The sequence below is a fragment of the Oncorhynchus nerka genome, linkage group LG16, assembly GCF_034236695.1.
Source record: "Oncorhynchus nerka isolate Pitt River linkage group LG16, Oner_Uvic_2.0, whole genome shotgun sequence".
NCBI classification, from domain to species: Eukaryota; Metazoa; Chordata; class Actinopteri; order Salmoniformes; family Salmonidae; genus Oncorhynchus; species Oncorhynchus nerka.
In genome coordinates, this window is record NC_088411.1 from 28,153,872 (window position 1) to 28,177,444 (window position 23,573).

General features: G+C 44.8%; 1 protein-coding gene across 1 annotated transcript in view; it reads right to left on the reverse strand.

The window, feature by feature from the left end:
• The window catches only part of itga9 (integrin, alpha 9), a 163,867-nt gene that overhangs the window by 31,453 nt on the left and 108,841 nt on the right, over positions 1–23,573 (reverse strand). The window contains exons 16-20 of the mRNA XM_029685347.2: positions 18,922–19,074; positions 12,744–12,820; positions 11,877–12,024; positions 5,111–5,197; positions 4,435–4,514 (exon numbers count right to left, since the gene is read on the reverse strand). Of these exons, the coding sequence (XP_029541207.1) occupies positions 4,435–4,514; positions 5,111–5,197; positions 11,877–12,024; positions 12,744–12,820; positions 18,922–19,074 (545 nt within the window). The remainder of the gene's footprint in view (positions 1–4,434; positions 4,515–5,110; positions 5,198–11,876; positions 12,025–12,743; positions 12,821–18,921; positions 19,075–23,573) is intronic.

Sequence of the window (23,573 nt, forward strand, 5' to 3'; positions counted from 1 at the left end):
CTCCTGAATCCTCCTCCCTCCTGAATCCCCCTCCCCCCCCCCCCCCCCCTCTCTGCAGATGACTTCGTCAACCATTTTGAAAAGAAGGTCGACGACATCCGATCCTCGTTTGCTAAGTCAAACGACACCGCTGGTTCTGCTCACACTGCCCTACCCTGTGCTCTGACCTCTTTCTCCCCTCTCTCTCCAGATGAAATCTCGCGTCTTGTGACGGCCGGCCGCCCAACAAACTGCCCGCTTGACCCTATCCCCTCCTCTCTTCTCCAGACCATTTCCGGAGACCTTCTCCCTTACCTCACCTCGCTCATCAACTCATCCCTGACCGCTGGCTACGTCCCTTCCGTCTTCAAGAGAGCGAGAGTTGCACCCCTTCTGAAAAAACCTACGCTCGATCCCTCCGATGTCAACAACTACAGACCAGTATCCCTTCTTTCTTTTCTCTCCAAAACCCTTGAACGTGCCGTCCTTGGCCAGCTCTCCCGCTATCTCTCTCAGAATGACCTTCTTGATCCAAATCAGTCAGGTTTCAAGACTAGTCATTCAACTGAGACTGCTCTTCTCTGTATCACGGAGGCGCTCCGCACTGCTAAAGCTAACTCTCTCTCCTCTGCTCTCATCCTTCTAGACCTATCGGCTGCCTTCGATACTGTGAACCATCAGATCCTCCTCTCCACCCTCTCCGAGTTGGGCATCTCCGGCGCGGCCCACGCTTGTTGCGTCCTACCTGACAGGTCGCTCCTACCAGGTGGCGTGGCGAGAATCCGTCTCCTCACCACGTGCTCTCACCACTGGTGTCCCCCAGGGCTCTGTTCTAGGCCCTCTCCTATTCTCGCTATACACCAAGTCACTTGGCTCTGTCATAACCTTACATGGTCTCTCCTATCATTGCTATGCAGACGACACACAATTACTCTTCTCCTTTCCCCCTTCTGATGACCAGGTGGCGAATCGCATCTCTGCATGTCTGGCAGACATATCAGTGTGGATGACGGATCACCACCTCAAGCTGAACCTCGGCAAGACGGAGCTGCTCTTCCTCCCGGGAAGGACTGCCCGTTCCATGATCTCGCCATCACGGTTGACAACTCCACTGTGTCCTCCTCCCAGAGCGCTAAGAACCTTGGCGTGATCCTGGACAACACCCTGTCGTTCTCAACTAACATCAAGGCGGTGGCCCGTTCCTGTAGGTTCATGCTCTACAACATCCGCAGAGTACGACCCTGCCTCACACAGGAAGCGGCGCAGGTCCTAATCCAGGCACTTGTCATCTCCCGTCTGGATTACTGCAACTCGCTGTTGGCTGGGCTCCCTGCCTGTGCCATTAAACCCCTACAACTCATCCAGAACGCCGCAGCCCGTCTGGTGTTCAACCTTCCCAAGTTCTCTCACGTCACCCCGCTCCTCCGCTCTCTCCACTGGCTTCCAGTTGAAGCTCGCATCCGCTACAAGACCATGGTGCTTGCCTATGGAGCTGTGAGGGGAACGGCACCTCAGTACCTCCAGGCTCTGATCAGGCCCTACACCCAAACAAGGGCACTGCGTTCATCCACCTCTGGCCTGCTCGCCTCCCTACCACTGAGGAAGTACAGTTCCCGCTCAGCCCAGTCAAAACTGTTCGCTGCTCTGGCCCCCCAATGGTGGAACGAACTCCCTCACGACGCCAGGACAGCGGAGTCAATCACCACCTTCCGGAGACACCTGAAACCCCACCTCTTTAAGGAATACCTAGGATAGGATAAAGTAATCCTTCTCACCCCCCTTAAAAGATTTAGATGCACTATTGTAAAGTGGCTGCTCCACTGGATGTCATAAGGTGAATGCACCAATTTGTAAGTCGCTCTGGATAAGAGCGTCTGCTAAATGACTTAAATGTAATGTAATGTAAATGTACTGCAGCACCCCCTGAAAAATCTAAATATAGAATAATAATCAGAATTTTAAAAGAAAATCTACTTTTTTGAAATATATACTTTTTCACAAAAGTAGTGCACTGGGCCTTTACTAGTATTGGCGGACCAATATAGACATCTAATATTTTTTATTCTGTACATGCTTCCTTCTTTTCACTCTGTCAATTAGGTTAGTATTGTGGAGTAACTACACTTGTTGTTAATCCATCCTCAGTTTTCTTCTATCACAGTCTCATGGTGAAATCATGCCAGTTTCTTTCCTCTCTGGGAACAGAGTTAGGAAGGCAGCCTGTATCTTTGTAGTGACCATCCAAACTGTAATTAATAAATTAATTATGCTCAAAGGGATATTCAACGTCCGTTATTTTCTTTTGACCCATCTACCAAAAGGTGCCCTTCTTTGCGAGGCATTGGAAAACCTGGTCTCTGTGGTTGAATATGTGTTTGAAATGCACGGCTTGACTGAGGGTCCTTACAGATAATTGTATGTGTGGGGTACAGCGATGAGGAAGTCATTAAAAATGTATGTTAAACACTATTATTGCACAAACAGTGAGTCCATACAACTTATTACGAACATTTTTTACTCCTGAACTTATTTAGGCATGCCATAACAAAGGGGTTGAATACTTGTTGACTTAAGACATTTCAGCTTTTCATCTTTAATTACTTAGCAAAAAATTTGAAAAACAAAATTCCACTTTGACATTAAAGGGTATTGGGTAGACCAGTTACAAAAATATATACATTTAGTATATTTTAAATTCAGGCTGTAACAACAAAATGTGTAAAAATCAAGGGGTGCGATTACTTTCTGAAGGCACTGTATGTGTGTGTATGTTTAGGGGAGGACTTCTACTCTGACTACCAGGCATGATTCGCAAAGTGTACAAAGGAAATGTAAATAATTTACCAGTCTATATCGAGTGTATACATCTTCTCATTACCAACAAATGGTCCTGGGTTAGGCTTACCTTACACTAACAACTTTCCCTTTTACTCAACTTACAGCGTCTCAACGTACAGCGTCTCATCGTACAGCGTCTCAACGTACAGCGTCTCATCGTACAGCGTCTCAACGTACAGCGTCTCAACGTACAGCGTCTCAACGTACAGCGTCTCAACGCACAGCGTCTCAACGCACAGCGTCTCATCGTACAGCGTCTCAACGCACAGCGTCTCATCGTACAGCGTCTCAACGCACAGCGTCTCATCGTACAGCGTCTCAACGTACAGCGTCTCAACGTACAGCGTCTCATCGTACAGCGTCTCATCGTACAGCGTCTCAACGTACAGCGTCTCAACGTACAGCGTCTCAACTCACAGCGTCTCAACTCACAGCGTCTCAACTCACAGCGTCTCAACGTACAGCGTCTCATCGTACAGCGTCTCAACGCACAGCGTCTCAACGCACAGCGTCTCATCGCACAGCGTCTCAACGCACAGCGTCTCAACGTACAGCGGCTCAACGTACAGCGGCTCATCGTACAGCGTCTCAACTTACAGCGTCTCAACTTACAGCGTCTCAACTTACATCGTCTCAACGTACAGCGTCTCAACGTACAGCGTCTCATCGTACAGCGTCTCAACTTACAGCGTCTCAACTTACATCGTCTCAACGTACAGCGTCTCAACGTACAGCGTCTCAACGTACAGCGTCTCATCGCACAGCGTCTCAACGCACATCGTCTCAACGCACATCGTCTCAACGCACATCGTCTCATCGTACAGCGTCTCAACGTACAGCGTCTCAACGTACAGCGTCTCAACGTACAGCGTCTCAACGCACATCGTCTCAACGCACATCGTCTCAACGCACATCGTCTCAACGCACAGCGTCTCAACGTACAGCGTCTCAACGTACAGCGTCTCATCGTACAGCGTCTCATCGTACAGCGTCTCAACTTACAGCGTCTCAACTTACATCGTCTCAACGCACTGCGTCTCAACGCACTGCGTCTCAACGTACAGCGTCTCATCGTACAGCGTCTCATCGTACAGCGTCTCATCGTACAGCGTCTCAACTTACATCGTCTCAACGTACAGCGTCTCAACGTACAGCGTCTCATCGTACAGCGTCTCAACTTACAGCGTCTCAACGTACAGCGTCTCAACGTACAGCGTCTCAACGTACAGCGTCTCAACGCACATCGTCTCAACGCACATCGTCTCAACGCACATCGTCTCAACGCACATCGTCTCATCGTACAGCGTCTCAACGTACAGCGTCTCAACGTACAGCGTCTCAACGTACAGCGTCTCAACGCACATCGTCTCAACGCACATCGTCTCAACGCACATCGTCTCAACGTACAGCGTCTCAACGTACAGCGTCTCAACGTACAGCGTCTCATCGTACAGCGTCTCATCGTACAGCGTCTCAACGCACAGCGTCTCAACGCACTGCGTCTCAACGCACTGCGTCTCAACGTACAGCGTCTCATCGTACAGCGTCTCAACTTACATCGTCTCAACGTACAGCGTCTCAACGTACAGCGTCTCAACGTACAGCGTCTCAACTTACCTTTTTGCATGAACTACAAACTGCAATGTCTCATTTTCCCCTGAAAGCCGGCTTGTGTCGAAGATCACTGCAAGATGATACTGAGGAAAGACAAGGTAAGAGGAGAAGTATTGGGGAAAGCTTTTAGTAAAGTGACATGATGTATATCAAGTAGTTGTCAAAATCATTAGTTTGCTTTTCAGGCTCTGCATAGTGACATGGCCCAGTGACTGCAGACGATACTGTAAGTGTATACTATGCCATCCTGTTGTGGTTGTGTTTACAACAACTAGACACTACATGGTATGTATGGAAAGACGTTTATGTCTAACCTACAAACAGACAAGTATTGACTGTAAAAAATGCATATGTAAAAGTTCAGTGATTATGTTTAGGACAGCTACATTAGTCTGTGCTCTTGCGAAAGGAAATGTTGTGCTTGGGTAAGGATAACAACTAAACACTGGATGGTATGTTTGGTATGGGAAGACTTTGATGTAAAAACTACAAAACGTATTGTCTGTAAAACATTTAGAATATGTAAACAATCTGCCAAGACCATTAGGAGCTATACCTTAGTCTGTGCTTTCAAAAAAAAGGTTGTGCTTGGGTAAAGACAACAGGACACTATTTATAGCATGGTAACTGTATAAAACATGGATGTAAACATTTTTGCCATGACAATTAGGAGCTATACCTTAGTCTGTGCTCTCATGAAGGGAAATCCCACGCTGCATTTGAGGAAGTCTAAATCAACAAGACCACAGGAAATACCCTTCTCTTCCTTCAATAGATAAACACACAGGGAGGGAGGAATGGGGGAGGACGGAGGGAGTGAGAACCAAGGTGAACGCAGCATAAAGAAAATATGATCACAGTGAAAACCTCACTTCACATTATATACAATCATTATACACTTATTGAAAGGAGAAACACAGACAGAGGGATGGGGGATGGAGAAAGAGCGAGAGAGAGAGAAAGAACGGGAGAGAGAGGGGGAGAGAGAGGAGAGTGGAGAGAGTATGAGCGCAAGAGACAGAGAAAGAGGGGACAGCCAAAGACACAGTATTAGAGAATGAGTGAGCCATGGTGAAAGCATTGAGGAGCCAACTGAAATGACAACAATGAACAGAGCTGATTCATCCACTTCACCATAGAGTATATACATACTGACACTAAAAGCTGTGCCTGTGAGGAGAAAGTATAGTACAGTGTATAAACTGACTAGATATTAGCACCTACAAAAACATTGAATATTTTTACAATGCAGGTAAACATTTAGCTAATATACAATGATGTACGCTCAATGGTAAAGAATTGACGACAGTATATTTTTTATTTTAAAGATCACACTCCAAACTCTCTTGTCCCTGCAGGAGAGGACGGTAAAAGAGGGAGGACAACCTCTAATTAGCGCAGGTAATATGTCCTGGTTAAAAGTAGTACACTATAATAGGTAATATGTCCTGGTTAAAAGTAGTACACTATAATAGGTAATATGTCCTGGTTAAAAGTAGTACACTATAATAGGTAATATGTCCTGGTTAAAAAGTAGTACACTATAATAGGTAATATGTCCTGGTTAAAAGTAGTACACTATAATAGGTAATATGTCCTGGTTAAAAGTAGTACACTATAATAGGTAATATGTCCTGGTTAAAAGTAGTACACTATAATAGGTAATATGTCCTGGTTAAAAGTAGTACACTATAATAGGTAATATGTCCTGGTTAAAAGTAGTACACTATAATAGGTAATAGGTCCTGGTTAAAAGTAGTACACTATAATAGGTAATAGGTCCTGGTTAAAAGTAGTACACTATAATAGGTAATATGTCCTGGTTAAAAGTAGTACACTATAATAGGTAATATGTCCTGGTTAAAAGTAGTACACTATAATAGGTAATAGGTCCTGGTTAAAAGTAGTACACTATAATAGGTAATATGTCCTGGTTAAAAGTAGTACACTATAATAGGTAATATGTCCTGGTTAAAAGTAGTACACTATAATAGGTAATATGTCCTGGTTAAAAGTAGTACACTATATAGGTAATAGGTCCTGGTTAAAAGTAGTACACTATAATAGGTAATATGTCCTGGTTAAAAGTAGTACACTATATAGGTAATAGGTCCTGGTTAAAAGTAGTACACTATATAGGGAATAGGTCCTGGTTAAAAGTAGTACACTATATAGGGAATAGGTCCTGGTTAAAAGTAGTACACTATTTAGGGAATAGATCCTGGTTAAAAGTAGTACACTATTTAGGGAATAGGGTGCCATTTAGGATGCCGCCTGTGTGTTTGGAAGCTTGTCTAAACAGAAGAGAGCTTCACCGGCTGGACAGTATAAACACGGTGTGTGGGTGTGTGTGAGTGTGTGTGTGTGAGTGTGTGTGTGTAAACACTCGGACTCTGAGAGGAGGAAGAATTCAAACAGTGAGAGTTCACTAAGGGGCTGCTGTTTCTGTGTGTATGTGTGCGCTGTATGTGTGTGCAGGTGTGTGACTACATGTGTGTGGAGGAGGAGGAGGAGGATAAAAGTAAGAAGGCTGTGACACATCTCAACTTTGACAAGTTCACTGATAAAAACAGACAAAGTAGTGCTTCTGGAATGTTCAGCAGAGCTGGAAGAGGTAAATCAATGGACAACAAATATATTCATTTATGCCTGCACGGAATCCTACTGAAGCTTTTGCACTGAATCCTACTGCAGCTTTTTAATCTTTTAAAATACTGTATTATTATTTCTACACAATTGTCAGCTTGGAAAAAGTTAAATAGTATCAAAAGTCTTCAATGAACTACTACAGCACAGGTGTGAAACTCATTTCAGGGAGGGCCTAGTGTCTGCAGGTTTTTAGTTGTTCCATTAAATGAAGCCCTATACAAACAAGTGTGGGGAGTTCCTTACTAATTAGTCACCTTAATTCATCAATCAAGTACAAAGGAGTAGGGAAAATCCGCAGACACTCAGCCATCCGTGGAATGAATTTGACACCTGTGAACTACAGTATTCATAAGGGAACTACAGCGATTCCTAACCTCAACTGGACTTTACCTAAACTACTAACTTCTGGATATGCTGCATACAAGAGATATAGTTTAGAGATTTGCTGCTTATTTACCAGGGAGATAGATTAGAGATGAGAAATGTGCTGCTTATTTACCAGGGAGATACATTAGAGATGAGAAATGTGCTGCTTATTTACCAGGGAGATACATTAGAGATGAGAAATGTGCTGCTTATTTACCAGGGAGATACATTAGAGATGAGAAATGTGCTGCTTATTTACCAGGGAGATAGATTAGAGATGAGACATTTGCTGCATTTAACAGTCGTTACCTCTCCCTCCTCTGCTCACACACTTACGAGGAAAACATAAATCCACACACCTCTCATTACAAAGTCTCATCCTACTCCTCTTCTTCTTTTTGCCATAGCACCTACCAACTATTACCAGTCATTAGATTTACCCTCTTTTGCTCACACCATGATGAGGAAACATCATTCCACACACCTCTCATTACAAAGTCTCATCCTCCTCCTCTTCTTCTTTTTGCCATAGCACCTACCAACTATTACCAGTCATTAGATTTACCCTCTTTTGCTCACACCATGATGAGGAAACATCATTCCACACACCTATCATCCAGCCTCCCCTCCTTCTTCCACTCTTCCCTCCCTTACTCATCAGTTTCCCAGCTACAGGCCAGGGTGAGGTGGGGGGTTAGGGTGGGGCCCACATCCCCCCAAACCTACTACTCCCACAGCCACCTGTATGGATGCAACTGGGATCCCAGTAGAGAGGGAGGGGACCCCAACAGGACTGGAACTGATGGAGAAATGTCCTAGCTATTTCCTGTATTCCTTCCATGCTGCTGTGCAAACAGTGCTGGGTCTTCAGGGAAGGGGGTGGGCTGGTGGGGTGATATACCACAGTGTACCATCCCCACAAGAAAGCCAGTGAAGAACAAACATAACATATAACCCATATTTATGTTGATTTATTTCCCCTTCTGTACTTTAACTATTTCCACAACACTGTACATAGCCATAGTATAACATTTGAAATGTCTCTATTCCTTTGAAACTTTTGTTTGTTTATTGTCTAGTCCATTTGCTTTGGCAATGTAAACATATGTTCCCCATGCCAATGAAGCCCTTTGAATTGAGAACAACAGTCAGTCAGTCAGTCAGTGAGTGAGTAGGTAAGTGAGTGAGTGAGTGAGTGAGTGAGTGAGTGAGTGAGTGAGTGAGTGAGTGAGTGAGTGAGAGAGAGAGGGGAGACTTGGGCAGAGTGGGGAGACTAGGGCAGAGTGTGGAAACTGGGGCAGAGTGGGGAGACTAGGGCAGAGTGGGGAGACTAGGGCAGAGAGGGGAGACTTGGGCAGAGTGGGGAGACTAGGGCAGAGTGTGGAAACTGGGGCAGAGGGGACTACCAGCTGTTTGATAATCTCTCTCTCTCTTCCACACTATCTCTCTTTATCCATTTTTCTGGTCTTTCTTTCTCCATCTCACTTTTAATGATCTTCCTCTCTTTTTCACCATCTCTGTCACTCTTTTTCTGGTTGTTTCCTCTTTTTCTCCCTCTGGCCTCCCTCTCTCTCCCATTTTCTCTGGTCTTCTGTAGTCATGAACAGATTCATGCTTGGGATTTGGAAAAATGGCAGACCTCTAATTTTCTTCCCTCTCTTTATTACCCCCTCACCCTCCTTTCCCTCTCTTCTCCACTCGCTCTGGTCTTCCTCCGTCTTCCACGTCTCATGTTAGGATTCTGACAAATGGCAGACCCAGTAAATCTCACTGGGTTTATTTAGGTTGTTTTAGTGTCAGCAGAAGGCTTCAGTGGAGTCGTAGTTTGGTGGGAATTACTTTACCCATGAGACCTATCAGTCCCAAAATATTTCACTCACTACCCCTTGGCAGTTACACTTCAATGTTTGTTGAGATCTTTAAGGTGGAAGCAAAATGGCAGAAGCTCCACCACTAAAATGCTTTTATCTATCCAGACTTTACATATTTTTAAACAGTGAATGGTTAGAGCCAAGGGAAGGTGTAAGGAACGAATTGACGCAAGCTGATAGAGCTTGAAAAATAGGACATGATTAAAATGAGGCTGTATCTTTCACCCTCTGTAGTCTACCTCTTCTATAGCTAAACAACTGTGACTAGAACTCTCTAATTTCTTCTGCTTCATAAAGAACTACAAGCATGATTTACCCTTGATTTACCACCTTTATCTGTACAACAGGTTATGAGGAAGGACATACTCCTTAACCACGAGGTTTCAGTGCCCCTGAAATTCCTGTTAAATCATCACGAGTTCGTAAATGTCCCTCTCACTCCTCCATCTTTCCTTTGGTGCACCTCCCCCCTCCCTCCCTCCCTAACTCACATAGCATAGCTCATCCTGTACTCTAAATAAATACTGATAGTGTTGTCGTTGTTGGCTAAGGATTTTGTGTTTGCAATGCTTTTTTTCAGTTTCTTTAGTTCAGAAATACCATACGAATTTGGACTTTGACAGAAGGACTTGGCAGTCTAAATAACAACACTGCTCTGGTTACATGACTAGCCCTCAAACCAGTACCACACCAGTACCCTGATGTCAATAGTCAGAACCTCTGCTAAAGGCATTTGGTTCCTTCTTACTTTACTGCAAAAGCCTCTAGCAGAGGTTCTGGCTGTCCCAAACCCCTGACCTGTCATGAGTAACATAAGCTTCCAAAACACAAACCTGGTGCTCCCTTCCCCCAAACATAAGCCCACCACCCAGCTCCACCTCATAACCCAGGCTCCTGTGCTTCGGTGTATGCCAGTGTGGCGACAGACCTGGGTTCAAATACTATTTGAAATAATTTAAAATACTGGGCTTGATTTGGCGTGCCTAGTGCAATGGAACCAATAGAACAGTCACAAAAGTGACAACCTCACCAATCTGGCACTGTAGGCAGGTAAGACTAAACACTCAAAGTATATGAAAGATTTCAAATAGTATTTGAACACAGGTCTTCTGAACAGTGTGCTGTCGTTTGGCTCCCTGAGAAGTGAGACGATGTTGAGCTTCTGAAACCAATTCACCTCCCTGGTTATAAGACAGCTCTGGTTGCAAGAACAACAGTGACACCCCCCCCCCCCCCCCCCCAAAACACGGAGGGAACGGGAGTTTACGCTCGACTCCACACACACAGACACAGAAAGAAAGAACGAAAGAAAGAGCCTCATCCAAGAAATGGGAGCCGGGAGCTGACCCTTGCAGAACCATAGCGGAGCAGAGGTAGGTAGTATCAACACCTCTATCTTCAACCAGCAGGGAGAAGTAATTACTAAAGTCTCATACAGTAGTCAGACTAAGGCTGTTGCTGTGTGTGAGAATCGTGCAGACCTAGGTTAAAAAATTATCTGAAATCAACTCAAATACTTAATATATATCAACTCAAATACTTAATATATATAATATATATTATAATATATACTGTATTAGCTGTGCTTGATTGAAATGTCCTTATGCAATCGATCCAATTGAAAAGTCCAGAAAATTCAAACCCCCCCCACCTGGCACTCCAGGCAGCCTATTACTAATATTTCAAATAGTATTTAAACCCAGGTCTGACTGTGAGAGACTCCTGTGTCTTCATTTAATATTGTTCCTTTCCTGTCTGTGACTTCCTGGTCCCGCTGGTCCCTCAACCTATTAGCTTCCCAGACAAAGAGAGACTCTGTTACAGGAGGTATCCCAATACTAAACGTCAACCTGAAGTTCATAGTTAATTAAATTAGCCAGGTGAAACTAAAACCCTTAAAATACTATTTGCGCAATACTTGAGTAAAATATTATTGTGCATATGGGTAAAATATTATTGTCTCTCACACTCTCATCTCTGACATGGCATCTATCTCAGGTATGATTAGATCTGTTCTGTCCTCCTTCCATACACGTGCACACTTCCCTTCCCTGCACTTGCACTCTTCCCCTCATGTAATTAAAAGTGATTGAATGCTGGCTCAAATCTGTTTCACGTCATAGCACATAGTCACAGTGTTAGGGAGTTGTTGAATGAGGAGTAGTTTTGTTAGGTATTATGCTCTTGCCAGGGTTCAAATGAAACTTTCCCCCAAAAATCATAGGTTTTCAAGAATTTGCACTTGTTGGATTCCATTTGTAGGATTTCCATTCGTAGGATTCCCTTTCTGAGTATTCTCTCTTGATTCCAGGAATCTTCCAACATGGGTTTCTGAAAAACTTGGGAATGTTGGGAAAGTTTCCGGAATTTGTGACAGAAGGTCAGCCAAATTAACTACCTAAACTTGTCTCTCTATGTCTCTCTCTCCTCACAAAGTCTGGCTTCCTCTGTGCTCTCTTTTTTCCCTTCTCTCCTCTCTCTTTCCCTCTTCACCCCTACCTTCTTCTACACAACAGCCTGCACTAACAACAGAACTACAGAAATAGAACAACAACCAACCCTCTGCCAGTAGTTGATATAGAAGACCTCTCTGGAGAAGTTGAAGTAGATATTGGTGTCGTAGGCATCGTCCCCTGCGTTGGAGATGGTCACGTTCAGAGAGACGTTCCTCACTCCTCCTAGGGCAAGGTGGGGATGGACGTGGAGCCTGGAGGCAGGAATATAATAGTTAACATTTTATTTGATAGGGAAAGAAACAATTAAAACATTGGGAGGGGTTACTCACTCCTTCCAGGGCAAGGTGGGGACAGACATGTAGCCTAGCAGGATGAGGAATCAGGCATTTCAGTTGATAAACTATTTCAGTTGATTAACTATTTCAGTTAATTAGTGCACAGTGCTGATTAACTGCATTTGTTTTCCATTCTCTGGGATCATTATGTATCGTCTCTAATTCAATAAGTAACATGTAGGCCTATGTATAATACCTGTCTCAAGACTGCCACTGTCTCTTAATGTGTTTTTTTTATATAGAGACATTACCCTGTGAGGTAGAAGTTATTATCATAACTACAGTGGAGTTATATCAGAGATATTTCACTCTACACACTGCATAACACCCGATTTTGGTTTCCAAACGTACAGACTGCCAATGATTCATACAACAAAGAGGAAAGGAAAAGACCTCCCTCACTAAATATGGAAAAGGCATGGATGGTTTCCAACCACAACGAGAGCCAATGAGGACGCATCATAGTTCCACTGACCACACCCACACCTCCTCAGTGTGTACAGCATGACGTCAGTCAGCTTTCATAGAGGAGTGGTGAGCAGTGGCCAGAAAAGAAGAAACACACACCCATCCGCACAATATCAACGAAGTGAGTGGCCAAACAGAGGAACAGACTGTCTGTCTGTGTTCTTTACCCAGAAAGCAGCAGTTTCCCATGGAGTCTCAGGTCAGCAGCACAGTCATCAGACAGGCAGTTCTTCTCAAACCATGTCTAGAAGAGGAAACATAACAGAGAGAGGGAGTGAGAGAGATCGAGAGGATATTGAGGAAGTGAGAAAGGGAGTGAGAGAGAGAGAGAGAGACTGAGAGTTTATATGTCCTCACAGTTCCGGTCTGAACACGCGTACACACACACAAACTAGAGGGCAGTGTTGTGTTGTGGTTAATGTGGGATAAATCGACTGGTGAACTGCCATTGCAGCGCTGACGGTCGTGTGTGTGTGTGTGTGTGTGTGTGTGTGTGTGTGTGTGCGCGCATGTGTGTGTGGCTAGTCTCCAAGAATCACTTGCTTTATATTAACAGATTTAAATAAATAAAAAATATAGTCAGTCATCCAGAACAGCGCTGTCCATTCACTTGGGCTGAAGAAACTGAAATACAGTCTGAGCCCCAAATAGAACCCTACTCCTTATGGAGTGCATTGCTTTTGACTACTTTTAAGGGGGAAAAGGGAGAGATTTGGGATGCAGACAGACAGTACAGTGCAGTTGCAGCCCATGAAAGTCCACACAAATAGTTCTGTAAGTATTGAAAGATGCAAAAAGTTGCTAATTCTCCACTTTTTAATGAGCACAAGTGGTGGAAATGGGAGTAGAGGGTTGATTATTTAAATGTTGGTGGGGGTAGAGGAGGGGTGGTGGGTGTAGAGGAGGGGTGGTTGGTGGTAGAGGAGGGGTGGGTGTAGAGGAGGAGGGGTGGGTGTAGAGGAGGGCTGGGTGGGGTAGAGGAGGGCTGGGTGGGGGTAGAGGGGGGTGGGCGTAGAGGAGGGCTGGGTGGGGGTAGAGGAGGTTTGGTGGGGGTAGAGAGGTTTGGTGGGGGTAGAGGAGGGTGGGTGGGGGTAGAGGAAGGGTGGTTGGGGGTAGAGGAAGGGTGGTTGGTGGTAGAGGAGGGGTGGGGGTAGAGGGGAGGGTTGGTGGGGGTAGAGGAGGGTGGGTGGGGGTAGAGGAGGGTGGGTGGGGGTAGAGGAGGGTGGGTGGGGGTAGAGGAGGGGTGGTGGGGGTAGAGGAGGGGTGGGTGCTAGAAAAATTAATAAATTCATCAACCTTCCAAATTTCTTTCAAGGAAAGAAAACACAGTGGGAACACCAAGTGGTAACTGAAACCACCTCGTTATAACAATCATTTGAGGTTATTTCTTTGACATTCCTCTGCTGATACAGAGGAAGACGTGACTTTGCTTTCAGGTACCAGGGTTAGAGGATGGATTCTTAAAATATTCCTACAACTTAGAGGAAATTAATATACTGTATATTTAAATTAAACTCTGATAGACTCAGTGATTTTTCAGCATTGAAAAGTCTTGGCTCCGACCACTGCCACGCTCCCGCCACTCCCACTACCTAAGCTCCATTTTGATCCAGAATAAAACAATGGTATTGGAGTGATTTCGGGGGGTAAATCAGACCTGGACTCAAATCTGAGTCCAGCGACTGTCAATCAAACACCTTAGCTGTTACACCAAAACTCTTAGTAAGGTTGCTAGGTGTTGTCACTACATTATGTTGTGTGTGAGTATTTCAACCTACGTATAGGCAACACAAAACCTGTTACCTCATTCAACCTACATATAGGCAACACAACAACTGTAGCCTGTTATCTCAATCAACAGACATATAGGTTGTGGTGTTAAGTACTTAAGTGAAAATACTTTGGGGGTTATCTGTACTTTACTACTTTTACTTCACTACATTCCTAAAGAAAATATTTTACTTTTTGCTCCATACATTTTCCCTGACACCCAAAATTACTCGTTACATTTTGAATGCTTAGCAGGACAGGAAAATGGTCTAATTCACACATTTGTGATTTGTTTCAGGAAACTAGGCAGATGTCGGTTTAGCCACAGAAAAAGTCAGCAACCTTCCCGCTAGCCATGATTGGCTGAGATAATGGGTGGGTTGGACGTGCCGAGAGATGTGTTCAGATTGGTCTGCCATGTAGCAGCTTCTGTTTATTTGAGCTGGTCAGTATGTGTAGGTAACCCTTTCTAACGTGGCTTTTTTTAGAAAGATATCACGTAGTAGAGCTGCATAAGTGTTGCTCTCCACTTTATGGAGGACCAAGTTTTGAAATCAGTGGAAGTAGAGTATGATAGTTAAGGAGATGGAGAAAACACCTATCTTCAAACTAAGGGCAACCTTGGCATCCGTGATAGGGAGAAGCGTCCATCCATGTATAGCGGTTAAGATAGTCTAGCTAGCAAAATGTTCAGATATTATACGTGTCAGGAAGTCATTAGTGTACCGTTAACTAGTTAGCGAACATTAGCTGGCTGGCTCGCTAGCTAATGTGATGTGCATGATCTGTGTAGTAATATTACACATATCTCAGAGGCATTTGCTTTGCTAGTTTAGCATAATGTTAGCTAGCTAACATTGAACCTGGTTGGTTAGCTACCTGCAGATTCATGCAGGGTAATAACGTCATGAGTTGGGATTATGGTCCATTGTTCAGCTAGCTACATGTCTTAACAAAAGACTCAAATATCCAAGTAAATATTTCAATAGAATGTTCATGATGTCACTGCGACATCTGCTGATAGACGTAGCTGGAAAATGTGTTCTGGCTATCTACTCTTATTTCAGAGTACTCTCGTCTGAGTGTGCCAGAGCGCAGAATAACTGACGAAATTACGAACACTCAACACTCGTTGAATATGGCCAGCGTCAGTAAACATTGGCAATAAAGTACAATTAAATTGTTGCCAGCCTAACCAGCTCTGCTAGGGCAAGTAAAATGGTCAGAGTGAGGTGTTCTCTCATTTGTGTCTGGAAGTAGCTCTCAAGCTAGCAAACGTTGGCCAGTTAGCTTGGGTGCTTGACTGCTGTTAGGACTGAACGCTCGGATCAACCCTGCTCCTCAGCCAGAGCGTCCAGTGTGCACTCTGAACACTCTTAGAGCGAAACACTCTGAATTTACAAACGTACAATCTGACAACGCTCTGAGTTTACGAATGCCCAGAGCACACTCTGGCACTCCAGATTAAACTTATGAACACACCCATTGTATAATGCTTTTAGTCTTGAATTCTTTGGTTGTTTAGTACATGGCCTCATATCTGAATCGTTAAAGAGATTTAAAGACCATTTTCTCAAAAGTGAGGTTACAAGTTAATCAATTTTCAAAACAGAATTACTTTGCCATTGTTCAACTGGAGTGTATGATATACAATTTTCTAGCTATGAGTCTCTAAATGTATTTAAAGTAAAAAACACAATTTCAAATGTTTATAGATAAGACCAAATTGAGCCGGTCGATCACATTTATCAAGAGAACATCCCTGGTCATCCCTACTACCTCTGATCAGGCGGACTCACTAAACACATGCTTCATTTGTAAATGATGTCTGAGTGTTGGAGTGTACTCCTGGCTATCCGCAAATAAAATAAAATAAACAAGAAAATGGTGCCATCTTGTCACGACTCCTACCGAAGGTGCCTCCCCTTCCTGTTCGGGTGGCGCTCGGCGTTCGTCGTCACCGGCCTACTAGCTGCCACTGATCATTTTCCCACTTTCTGTTGATTAGTTTCACCTGTGTTGTGTTTAGGCTGATTAGTCGGGCTATAATTACCAAAGGCCCGCCTGCTCTTTGTGCGGGATTGTTTTGTGTGACTTGTGTGGGGTTTGTGTGAGGTTTACGTGTTTCCCATTTCATGGGGTTTTGCTGGACTGTTTAAGTCCCCGTGTTTGGGGCATTTGGTTTGTGTGAGCCCTTGTGTTTCGTGTGGTGGCTTATGTTCGCCGTTACTGCATTAAATAGCACTCCCCTGAACTCTCTGCTTCCTGCGCCTGACTTCGCAACCACTACACCAAGAACCTTACACATCTGGTTTGCTTAATATAAGGAATTTGAAAGAATTTAGACTTTTACTGTTGATGCTTAAGTATATTTGAGCAATTACATTTACTTTTGATAGTTAAGTATATAATTAACTATATGGTGGCAGGTAGCCTAGTGGTTAGAGCGTTGGACTTAACCTAAAAGATTGTAAGATCGAATCCCCGGGCTGACAAGGTAAAAATCTGTCGTTCTGCACTAGAACAAGGCAGTTAACCCACTGTTCCTAGGCCGTCATTGAAAATAAGAATTTGTTCTTAATTGACTTGCCTAGTTAAATAAGGGTAAAAAATATATACACTGCTCAAAAAAATAAAGGGAACACTTAAACAACACAATGTAACTCCAAGTCAATCACACTTCTGTGAAATCAAACTGTCCACTTAGGAAGTAACACTGATTGACAATACATTTCACATGCTGTTGTGCACATGGAATAGACAACAGGTGGAAATTATCGGCATTTAGAAAGACACCCCCAATAAAGGAGTGGTTCTGCAGGTGGGGACCACAGACCACTTCTCAGTTCCTATGCTTCCTGGCTGATGTTTTGGTCACTTTTGAATGCTGGCGGTGTTTTCAGTCTAGTGGTAGCATGAGACGGAGTCTACAACCCACACAAGTGGCTCAGGTAGTGCAGCTCATCCAGGATGGCACATCAATGCGAGATGTGGCAAGAAGGTTTGCCGTGTCTGTCAGCGTAGTATCCAGAGCATGGAGGCGCTACCAGGAGACAGGCCAGTACATCAGGAGACGTGGAGGAGCCCGTAGGAGGGCAACAACCCAGCAGCAGGACCGCTACCTCCGCCTTTGTGCAAGGAGGAGCAGGAGGAGCACTGCCAGAGCCCTGCAAAATGACCTCCAGCAGGCCACAAATGTGCATGTGTCTGCTCAAACGGTCTGAGGGCCCGACGTCCACAGGTGGGGGTTGTGCTTACAGCCCGAAACCGTGCAGGACGTTTGGCATTTGCCAGAGAACACCAAGATTGGCAAATTCGCCACTGGCGCCCTGTGCTCTTCACAGATGAAAGCAGGTTCACACTGAGCACATGTGACAGACGTGACAGAGTCTGGAGACGCCGTGGAGAACGTTCTGCTGCCTGCAACATCCTCCAGCATGACCGGTTTGGCGGTGGGTCAGTCATGGTGTGGGGTGGCATTTCTTTGGGGGGGCCGCACAGCCCTCCATGTGCTCGCCAGAGGTAGCCTGACTGCCATTAGGTACCGAGATGAGATCCTCAGACCCCTTGTGAGACCATATGCTGGTGTTGTTGGCCCTGGGTTCCTCCTAATGCAAGACAATGCTAGACCTCATGTGGCTGGAGTGTGTCAGCAGTTCCTGCAAGAGGAAGGCATTGATGCTATGGACTGGCCCGCCCATTCCCCAGACCTGAATCCAATTGAGCACATCTGGGACATCATGTCTCGCTCCATCCACCAACGCCACGTTGCACCACAGACTGTCCAGGAGTTGGCGGATGCTTTAGTCCAGGTCTGGGAGGAGATCCCTCAGGAGACCATCCGCCACCTCATCAGGAGCATGCCCAGGCGTTGTAGGGAGGTCATACAGGCATGTGGAGGCCACACACACTACTGAGCCTCATTTTGACTTGTTTTAAGGACATTACATCAAAGTTGGATCAGCCTGTAGTGTGGTTTTCCACTTGAATTTTGAGTGTGACTCCAAATCCAGACCTCCATCGGTTCATAAATTTGATTTCCATTGATCATTTTTGTGTGATTTTGTTGTCAGCACATTCAACTATGTAAAGAAAAAAGTATTTAATAAGAATATTTCATTCATTCAGATCTAGGATGTGTTATTTTAGTGTTCCCTTTATTTTTTTGAGCAGTGTATATATTTGAAACCAAATACATTAGACATTAACCAAATACATACTACTACTCAAGTAGTATTTTACTGGGCAACTTTCACTTTCACTTTTAAGGTATCTTTTACTCAAGTATGAGCCTGTTTCCTCATTCAACGTACATACAGGCAACACAACAACTGAAGCCTGTTTCCTCATTCAACGTACATACAGGCAACACAACAACTGAAGCCTGTTTCCTCATTCAACGTACATACAGGCAACACAACAACTGAAGCCTGTTTCCTCATTCAACGTACATACAGGCAACACAACAACTGAAGCCTGTTTCCTCATTCAACATACATACAGGCAACACAACAACTGAAGCCTGTTTCCTCATTCAACGTACATACAGGCAACACAACAACTGAAGCCTGTTACCTCATTCTTTGCTGCTATCTTGTCTCCTTTCTTCCAGCGTAGTACAGGTGTGAGAGCAGGCAGGTCATTGTCAAGATGTCCATCCACCACATGCTTCCCCAGGGTGTAGGCCACTTCAAAGGTGATGGCTGTGAACACATCTTTCACGTCCTTCTGCAGAGAGACAGAGAGAAACAAAATGGCTGTTCAAGCACAATGTAATCTCGGAATCCAGAACCAAATCTTAAATGCTCGGTTTGTCATGAGAAAAGAGCTAAATGTTACCACCTAGAAAATAAATGCCTTTATCTTATGTTACCATCTGAACCTCTGAGTGGTTTTAAAATAGTTTCCTCCTGCTCTCTAGCAATCTCAACATGGACAGAGCCACCCAAACTTCAGGACTGGATCCTAGGTTCAGAAAAACACTCATGCCAACCTGAACTGTTCTGGCTCAGATATTTTCTCCACACATTCTCCTTTTCTGCTTGGATCCAGCAACTATGGTGGATGCGTAACCAGAGCAGCCCAGTACAGCTCAGCCCAGTACAGCTCAGCCTAGCTCAGCTCAGCCCAGTACAGCTCAGCCCAGTACAGCTCAGCCCAGTACAGCTCAGCCCAGCACAGCCTAGTACAGCTCAGCCCAGTACAGCCCAGCACAGCCTAGTACAGCTCAGCCCAGCTCAGCCCAGCCCAGCTCAGCCCAGCTCAGCCCAGCTCAGCTCAGCTCAGCCCAGCTCAGCCCAGCTCAGCTCAGCCCAGCTCAGCCCAGTACAGCTCAGCCCAGCACAGCCTAGTACAGCTCAGCCCAGCTCTGCTCAGCCCAGTACAGCCCAGCACAGCCTAGTACAGCTCAGCCCAGCTCAGCCCAGCTCAGCCCAGCTCAGCCCAGCTCAGCCCAGCTCAGCCCAGCTCAGCCAGCCCAGCCCAGCTCAGCCCAGCTCAGCCCAGCCCAGCCCAGCTCAGCCCAGCTCAGCCCAGCCCAGCCTTGGCTCAGTAGTGTGAAGAAGGTAAAATGTAATACATTTCATAATAAACACCTGGCATTGCATTGGCCTGTGCTCTACACTATCTTTTTCACTGTGAGGCCACACAACCTGAGAGAACCATAGAGAAAGTGTTCCTTTTGGCACGGGACTTGGAAACAAAAAGCTCCTGAATATGATCAAACCCTACATCCTCATTAGAGAATACTGTTGGAAAGGGGACACGAGAAAATCACATCTTTGTCTTTCTCGCTTTTCTTTCATCTATCTCTCCTGTCCATTACACTTCACTCACTCTGTACTTTGAAGAGCTAGAGACTCTCTGATGGTGATGAGTTTGGCTCCATCGTACTGTCTCGTACTACCAACAGACCGGGAAAACTCACACAAGCTGATGCTTAACAGAAAACAAGTGTTTATCTTTGCCCCATACTAGTGTCTGGCATCTTGGAGCCAAACCCCTTATGTAAACACAGATGGGTTCACTTTCTTTTTCTTTCCGGTGGGGGGTCTCTCTCTCCATCTCTCTCCGTCCGTCTCTCTCCCAATTTCCATTCTTTTATCGCTCCATTTTACACCGTTCGTCAACCCACCCACCCCCATCCTCTTCAGGTCATTTAGGAGGGCTGAAGTTCTGTCTGGTTGGATTAACACATTAGCCCACACATACTGAAACACACACACACTGACATCCTCTGTGGAGAGGAGACTGTCTGCTACCTAGCAACTTGAGAGAGTTATGGCAGGAAAGAGGAACAGTGTTGTAATGAGTAGGACATGAATGGACAGAAATAGGCCTGGTTACAGGGCTTATTCCTCCATGGGGAGGGATACTATAATCAACAGAAACAGGCCTGGTTACAGGGCTTATTCCTCCATGGGGAGGGATACTATAATCAACAGAAACAGGCCTGGTTACAGGGCTTATTCCTCCATGGGGAGGGATACTATAATCAACAGAAACAGGCCTGGTTACAGGGCTTATTCCTCCATGGGGAGGGATACTATAATCAACAGAAACAGGCCTGGTTACAGGGCTTATTCCTCCATGGGGAGGGATACTATAATCAACAGAAACAGGCCTGGTTACAGGACTTATTCCTCCATGAGGAGGGATACTATAATCAACAGAAACAGGCCTGGTTACAGGGCTTATTCCTCCATGGGGAGGGATACTATAATCAACAGAAACAGGCCTGGTTACAGGACTTATTCCTCCATGAGGAGGGATACTATAATCAACAGAAACAGGCCTGGTTACAGGGCTTATTCCTCCATGGGGAGGGATACAATAATCAACAGAAACATGCCTGGTTACAGGGCTTATTCCTCCATGGGGAGGGATACTATAATCAACAGAAACAGGCCTGGTTACAGGGCTTATTCCTCCATGGGGAGGGATACTATAATCAACAGAAACAGGCCTGGTTACAGGGCTTATTCCTCCATGGGGAGGGATACTATAATCAACAGAAACAGGCCTGGTTACAGGACTTATTCCTCCATGGGGAGGGATACAATAATCAACAGAAACAGGCCTGGTTACAGGGTTTATTCCTCCATGGGGAGGGATACTATAATCAACAGAAAGAGGCCTGGTTACAGGGTTTATTCCTCCATGGGGAGGGATACAATAATCAACAGAAACAGGCCTGGTTACAGGGCTTATTCCTCCATGAGGAGGGATACAATAATCAACAGAAACAGGCCTGGTTACAGGGCTTATTCCTCCATGGGGAGGGATACAATAATCAACAGAAACAGGCCTGGTTACAGGGTTTATTCCTCCATGGGGAGGGATACAATAATCAACAGAAACAGGCCTGGTTACAGGGCTTATTCCTCCATGGGGAGGGATACTATAATCAACAGAAACAGGCCTGGTTACAGGGTTTATTCCTCCATGGGGAGGGATACAATAATCAACAGAAACAGGCCTGGTTACAGGGCTTATTCCTCCATGAGGAGGGATACAATAATCAACAGAAACAGGCCTGGTTACAGGGCTTATTCCTCCATGAGGAGGGATACAATAATCAACAGAAACAGGCCTGGTTACAGGGCTTATTCCTCCATGAGGAGGGATACAATACTGCAGCCCGTCCCCATGATCGCCATGAGTCAAATTGTAAAATTTACTAAGAGTTTTTGTGAATTATCCTCTTAGTAGTATAGCTTACTTTGTCAAGCTTCTGGTAACGCACAGATAGAAATATACCAAGATATGCAGTCTTCTTACTGTGCTTTATCTGCTTTACTGTTTGTCATTGAATAAGTTTGCTAATTATGTCATTGTACTGTATGATTGAAGTATTTCTTTGTTAAATGTCACATTAAACAGAACACAGATATCATTGAATATATACTGAACAAAAATAAAGGCAACATACAACAATATCTAAGATTTTACTAAGTTACAGTTCATATAGGGAAATCATTCCATTTAAATGAATTAAGCCTTAATCTATGGATTTCACAAGACAAATGCCTTTAAAAAAAAAAGTAGGGGTGTGGAACACAAAACCAGTCAGTATCCGGTGTTACCACCATTTGTCTCATGCAACACGACACATCTCCTTCTCATAGAGTTGATCAAGCTGTTGGTTGTGGCCTGTGGAATTGGCAGGAACTGGAACACGCTGTCGTACACATCAATCCAGAGCATCCCAAACATGCCCAACGGGTGAAACGTCTGGTGAGTATGCAGGCCATGGAGGAACTGGGACATTTTCAGCTTCCAGGAATTGTGTACAGATCCTTGCGATATGAGGTGATGGCGGCGGAAACGCTGACATCTGTTCACAACGTTGACATCAGCAAACCGCTCTCCCACACGACGCCATACACGCGGTCTGCGGTTGTGAGGCCGGTTAGACATACTGCCAAATTCTTTAAAACGACATTGGAGGCAGCTTATGTTAAATTAATATTCAGTTCTCTGGCAACAGCTCTGGTGGGCATAACTGCAGTCAGCATGCCAATTGAATGCTCCCTCGAAACCTCTGTGGCATTTTGTTATGTGACAAAACTGCTCATTTTAGAGTGGCCTTTTATTGTCCCCATCACGAGGTGCCCCTGTGTAATGATCATGCCGTTTAAATCAACTTCTTGATATTCCACACCTGTCAGGTGGATGGATTATCTTGGTAAAGAAGAAATGCTCACTAAAATGGATGTAAACAAATTTGTGCACAAAATCAGGGAATCCTTGGGATCTTTTATTTCAGCTCATGAAACATGCGATGAACTCTTCACATGTTGTGTTTATATTTTTGTTCAGTGTAATTTGATGGGTTTGGTTCCCAACCTTCCATATACTAAACAATGGGGACGAGCACCTTCCCATCGAGGTGGCTGAAGTGGAGCTTCAAGTTCCTTGGTGTCCAAATCACTAAGGACTTAAAATGGCCCTCATACACGCATATTCGTGAAGAACCTCCGCCTCAGGAGGTTGAAAAGGTTTGGCCTGGGCTACATCTGAGTTGATCCTTCTATTTTATTTATTTACATTTTTGCACTGTCTCTATGCACCCTCACAGGACTCTACACACTGACAATACAACACACACACGCACTTCACTTGCTCACACACAACACACACACATTTATACTGACTCTACACTCATGCACCCACTCACATACAATCATCATATACGCTGCTACTACTCTGTTTATCATATATCCTGA